This window comes from Lepidochelys kempii, chromosome 4, assembly GCF_965140285.1.
Source record: "Lepidochelys kempii isolate rLepKem1 chromosome 4, rLepKem1.hap1, whole genome shotgun sequence".
Classification (NCBI taxonomy): Eukaryota; Metazoa; Chordata; order Testudines; family Cheloniidae; genus Lepidochelys; species Lepidochelys kempii.
The window spans coordinates 88812335-88818793 of NC_136383.1; the positions used below are offsets into that span (position 1 = coordinate 88812335).

The 6459-nt window shown below is 40.1% G+C and overlaps 1 protein-coding gene across 3 annotated transcripts in view; it reads left to right on the top strand.

The window, feature by feature from the left end:
- KDR (kinase insert domain receptor) overlaps window positions 1–5931 on the top strand; it is a 42433-nt gene extending 36502 nt beyond the window's left edge. Inside the window, exons 27-30 of one of the 3 annotated variants that reach the window (XM_073342013.2) lie at window positions 429–580; window positions 2767–2863; window positions 2970–3058; window positions 3987–5931. In XM_073342013.2, the coding sequence (XP_073198114.1) occupies window positions 429–580; window positions 2767–2863; window positions 2970–3058; window positions 3987–4206 (558 nt within the window). In that variant the 3' untranslated portion in view covers window positions 4207–5931. The remainder of the gene's footprint in view (window positions 1–428; window positions 581–2766; window positions 2864–2969; window positions 3059–3986) is intronic. The other 2 variants (XM_073342012.2, XM_073342014.2) reach the window with 2 other exon arrangements.
- Window positions 5932–6459: the final 528 nt, after the last annotated feature.

Sequence of the window (6459 nt, forward strand, 5' to 3'; positions counted from 1 at the left end):
TTTCACTTTCCAGTTCTCATGCTCTAGAACAGTGGTTCTCAACCAGGGGTCCAAGGCCCCCTGGGGGGCTGTGGGCAGATTTCAGGGGATCCGCCAAGCCTGGCCAGCGTTAGACTTGCTAGGGCCCTGGGCAGAAAGCCAGATCACGATAAGAAGCTTACAGTTGTAACTGAAATAAAAAATTAAAAAGTAAACGTTTTGATTGCTTACTCAGATATGTAAAACCATTAGAAGGTCTACATTTTGGTCTAAAACTCTTTGACAATGTCCCTTTAAGTTCAAATCTTTTGATGTATGCTCCAGCAAATATAATATACTGTTTATAGTCAAATAAAGCAGCCCACCATAGCTTTAACTTTTATTGTAAGTATTCTTATTTACAATGCGTATATATATTTTACTCTGACTTTTTTCACTGTATTCTACAGGATGGTAAAGATTACATTGTCCTTCCTCTAATGGTATCACTGAACATGGATGAGGATTCTGGACTCTCTTTGCCAACCTCACCTGTTTCCTGTATGGCGGAAGAGGAAGCCTGCGATCCTAAATTCCATTATGACAACACAGCAGGAATTAGGTATTTTATATGGTGAACATCCCACTGTGGCCTCTAGGCAGTTGTGTTCAGGTTGGGGGAGGAAAAATGAAAGGAAGAGATTTCAGCTGCTGTGGTCCATATTTAACTCTGTTCATAGGGATAAGAATAAAGCCATAGAGTCTCTGTAGGAGGATCTGCATATCACTAGTTTCTTAGCTTCTGAAACACCTGTATAACCTCAATTTTCCCCTGCCGCCCTTTAAAGAGTTCAGTTTCTCGTCCAAAAGTGCTGTGATAGTATTTTTAGCTAGCCCTTAGAAAATGTCTAGTCATTCTTTTCTGGTCTGTTTATATTCTTGTAACAAACCCTGGTGTGGTAAGGATGATAGACCTAGTGATGGGTTCATTAACAAAAGCCTATCTTTACACAAGTCCCCTGATATTTCTACCCAGAAAATGAGCACATTGTTAGGTGGGTCATGAACTGATGGCTAATGGAAGTTTCGTTAAATGGTACTGTTACTGATTATACTTATTTATTATGTATTACTTGTGTTCTGGTATCACCTAGGGGCCCGAGTCACGGATCAGGGTTCTGTTGTGGTAGGCACTGTAAAAACATGTACCAAATAGATGTTCCCTATTGCAGAGAGCGTGCAATCTTATCCAGCAGTGTACAGTGAAGGCTTACTTAAGACCAAACTCCAGAACCCGCACCTAGCTTGTGCATATGGGCTTAAGAAAGGGCTTATCTGCATAAGTTGTGGGGGAGGAAGGAATTTTCTCACCTAGGCGTATCTGTGGTTCCTACTGCAGCCTCAAGAGTTCAGGATGCCAGGGATGGTTGCCAGTGTCTTTCTGCTGCCTCAGAAGAAGCAGGGGTGACTTGGAGGGGTTTGTTGCAAGAGACAAGAGCAGAGATAGAAGAATTTCATATAAGAACCAGAAAGTCCCTTCAGACCACTCAGCCCCAGTTTAATTATTGCAGGGGCACTGAGCCTGCATCCATGAAAGTCAATGACAAAGCTTCCATTAACTTTGTTGGTGCAGGATCAAGCCCTATCCTCCTTAGGAACAGTGCACTTAGGGCTTCCGTTGAAATCAAGGTACTATAACTAAACACCTAAATACCATGTTTTAATAGTGTGATGGTCGATAATATTTACATTTAAAAGATGAAAACATTTGATATAATTGAAAGCATTGCTCTCATTTTCCATTTGTAACACTTCCTATATGGCTTTCCCCAACCCACTCTTCCTGTTATTCTGTAATGACTAAAAGGAAAAAAAACAACATCGGTAATATATGTTTTAAAGGGGCTTTCTGCAATTTTTAGTCTGTTCTGATGAAACAGCAGTGGGAGTGCTGCCCTAAGAGGCGGAGAGCGGGGAATATGAAATGTGACTTTGGATAGATTTATTTTTATGTTCCTGAAGCTGGAAGCATTTTGCAGCCAACAAAGCAGACTAGGATCTCACTGTAGCATACTGAGATGCCTTTTGTCCCATTGACTCCCACTCTTCCAGAAGTAAAGTTGGTGTGGTCCCTTCTTAGGTCAGAGCCAATATTGCTGCAGCTCTTGCATTAGTTTTAGGTAGGCTAGCTTGGAAACAAGGTACATTTCATTACACTTATGTAGAGAGGGAACTCTGAGGTTGCTGCTGATTTGGGCATCTGTGTCCTCCGTGATAGGCCACTGCTGTTTTCTTTGTCACTGATTTACTGAACTCCCTCCTGCTTGGAGGGCTTCTTTTGGAGAAGAGCCTTCAAGAAAGGGGAGATGTTGAACACATAGCCCCAACTCCCACATTTTAACAGGAGACAGTTTGCTCTGTCTGCTGTAGGTGACTCAGGTCCAGTTTGGAGTGTCAGAAGTACAGCCCAAAGAAAGAGACATACAATTGTGGTCCAAGCTTCTCTGTTCGTTAGACTTTTATATGGAGTTTGCAGGAAATGAAACTTGCAGCATCACTCAGAAAAGGAGTTGGTTGTTTTTTAAAAGGTGTTCCTTAGGATTTGCTTGGGGATCAAGGTTTTAGCAGCCGCAGGTCAGAAACATGCCACTTTCTAGCCAGTTTCCCCTTTTCAGTTGAGGTTTGCATAATATGTTTTGACAAATGATTAACTTTGTTGTTGAAAGATAAAGGAGTCTGATATCATCTGTATATCATCATACACCCAAAAGACGGCTCATGAAAACAAACCCATTCTTCTCTTTACAGTCCGTACCGACAAGGTAGTAAGAGAAAAAGCCGACCTGTGAGTGTGAAAACATTTGAAGATGTGCCCTTAGTACCTGCTGTAAAAGTTGTTCAAGATGTAAGTCTGTCTTTTGTTACATCCCTTCATATTCCTTGTGTTGCTTTTCCATTTTTGTGTGTGTTTCCATCTGATCAATTTCCGGCCTCTCTTTGGCTCTTTAAAGGACAATCAGACAGACAGTGGGATGGTTCTTGCATCTGAAGAGCTGAAGACACTGGAAGACAGAGCTCAGCAAGTGACAGTTCCCTTTAGGTAAGGGTCAGCCAGCAAATATGATGGAATAAGACTATCCAGTTTACAGAAGATGCTTAGGCTATGAGTTGTCTCAAAAGACAGACTCTTCTCTGAATGGCCTTCGTGTGCCATATAAAATATAGAAAATAAACCACTGCACACCTGGTTATCTGTGTCTTGTAACAAGTCCCAGGTCTCCTAGGACATTGTAGCTGTCACTGTGCTGTACACTGCAGCTATTCAGAACTTCAAGCAGCAGCACAGAGAGAACGTGTGCTATTTTCTCCACCTTTACTCTACCAACTAGAGAATACTGGGCCAATGGTACACATTTGAGTGGTTCTGATTCTAGCCTGTTCATAACAGTATTGTGGGTTTCTCTATTTAAAAGCAGACCCATGATTTTCAAAGAGCTGGAAGGACAAAAGGGGTAAATTTCAGCGCATTGTACGGGATTTTAGTTCTGAGACTCAGCTAAAAGTCAGTGGGATTCACACAGCTAAAGCCTCACCTACTCCTGTGAAAACCCCTCTGAGGGTCTTATTTTTCTAGGACAACTTCATTCCAAGCAAAGGTTCACTGTAATTACAATTGCAACCTCACACTGCAATGCACGGACACATTTCCAAGCTTTCATTCCACTTCACTCTCAGAGGCCACAGTTCATATCCCACAGTAAGCCTGTACTGCCATAAGAATGATCCCTGTACAGGATGCATATTACATGTCATAGGGGAGTGAAGAGGAAAACCATCTCTCCTATAATCCGGTGCACGTTTAAAAAAGCTTTTATATCAGCGTACAAGCCACCCTTGCTAACGACAACTCTGCTCTGCTTCATGCTGGTTTTGGAGAAGAGCGGTTTGTACAAATTGATGTGCCTAATGATGGCCTCCAAAGGAAACTCTCAGAAGTTATTTCAACGTTGTTTCTATTTCTCTTGCAGTATGCTGGTGCCCAGTAAAAGTAACGAATCTGTGATGTCTGAAGCCTCAAACCAGACGAGTGGCTACCAGTCAGGATATCATTCTGATGACATGGACACCACAGTTTACTCTAGTGAAGAAACAGAACTATTGAGCACCAGAGAGGACACACCTCAAACCTGCTGCACACAGACACTTACCTATGACACTGCTGTTCCACTCAGCTCGCCTACTGTTTAGAACAAAACAAACAACAGGAAATCATATGGAACGTGCCTGTATTTCTTAGACTGGTTGTATTCAGGGCTTATGCACAGGACACCCGCTTTCACAAGAAGGACACGAGTATCACGTAGCAAATTGTGCAGTGATGAGCCACAAGACGCTTGTTCAAGAGACATCAGTTGCTCATGATAAGTTGCTGTCACTGCCGTGAACATATGTATTTTGTTTCTCTGATTACAAAGTCGGGTTGTGGACTTTGAGACCTAAATGAAACACATGTTGACACTAAGTGTCTGTCCAATGGTGTAAAGACTACAGGCAATGGTTTAGCATTCAGCAGGGCGCTTTGTGCTTCCAGTTGTACGAAATAAAGCTCCATCCATGCCTTTTGTTTCTCCTTGCGGCTGGGCTCCAGGAAGAAAATATCACTGTGTTGGTTTCTTGTTTCAGAATGATTTTTTACTGAGACCCCTACAAAAAAAAAAAAAAAACACCTTCCGATTTAAGCTCTGTGTCTAATTGAAGGTTTCTGACTAAATATAGACTGAATTAAACAAAGACAAGGTTGATGGTTGCTCTCCTTGACGGAAAACACATTTGCCTTGGTAAGACCTGATGAGCTATATTTCTTTGGGTAAGAGTTTCCTAGTGAAGTCAGTGAATTTGGGCCTGATCCAACAACCTCCTAAAGTATATGCAAATAATTCTCATGGACTTTAATAGACAATGGATCAGGCCCTGGAACAAGTAGAAATGAAAGTAGAAGTTACCTAAGGCTCATAGCGATCTATAACTTATTTTTAAACTCTTTTTCCTCCCATAGAAGGCCAAATTCTGTGCTGGTATAAACTGACACAGCTCCAATGTACAGCAGTAGAGAATTTGCCCCATAAACTCTTGAGTATCAATGACTTATTACATGGCAGCTCAAACTTCTAGGAGTGGTGATTTTCAACTTAATTAATTGTTGGACAGGCTTTTAACTGTGTTCTTGTAGCCCAGAGCTGTAACGATAACACTGTATATGTACAAGATTTTTAAAATGTACAGCTATTTCTACTGAGTTTCTTTATGTATTTTATTTTTTTTAAGGGTTTTTGTACTATAAAGTCAAATGCTGGGAACCACGAGTATAAGGCAAATATGGCACATATAATATTTATAGCCTGTTTATGTAGAAATAAATATAATATATTAAAATATAAATATATATTATATATATATACTGAACATTGTACTATTCACATTTTGTATCAGTGTTTTGTAGCGTTACAAGGGTCACAACGTGTTTTATAATACCGGAAGTATCTTACTTTATTAAAAGGGATTGGAAAATATAAAAGACAAGGGGACTTTGAGTAGATCTCTTTTCTCCTTTTCTCCTCATGTTCTTATACTCTGCCCGTCACCACACTCGCTGAATGCTGTTAGTTAGTTCTACTACTGAAGAGCAAGTCATGGGGAAACAAAAACAGGAAGCTTACTTGTGTTTTATTACAAGTAAACATAAAATATACCTTTATCTATGTGTCTAACCATTTATATTGTGCACCACTATTGTGTATAAATGTTTGAGTGCATACTGCGGCTAGTAAAACATTGGCTATGCTAATAACTAGAAAAACAATAGTGTTCAATGGAATTGTCAGTGGAACAGAATATTAGCACCTACGGAGTCTTCTGAGAAAGTGTTTCCTTGCATTTGGGAGGGGAAATAGAAGTCTAAGCATACTAATTAATGTCCTGTATAAATGCTGTTTGTAATAAACGGCATTTTCATGCAAGGCATTTTGCAGCTTGCCACATATTTCTCCCACAAATGGAGTACAGTAGCGTTCTCATATTTTCTTTTGCCTGTGTGCTCACAAAATGGAAGATGCAGGCACAAAGGAAGGACTTAAGGCTATTGCAATCTGGACCTTAGATTGCAAACTCTTTGGGGCAGGGATCATCGTCCTTTTAATCTCAGGAAAGCACCATACATATTTCTGGTGTTCTGTACATGTTTGTTAACAGTAACTACAGCAGAGAGAATAATAGATAAATACAGTTGAAAATAAGCCCCCCTGAGAGCATGTCAGTAGAGCCAAAGTGGTTTGTCACTTAAATCCTATGATGGCTTTCCTTTGAATTATATTGTACTGTATATTTGTTATTTTTTATATAATGGAAGATTTCATTTTTATATAATGTAGCATTTTGTTTGGACTATGTTCCATGCCATATTCTGACATAATGTATATCTATCAACACACAGAACATCACATT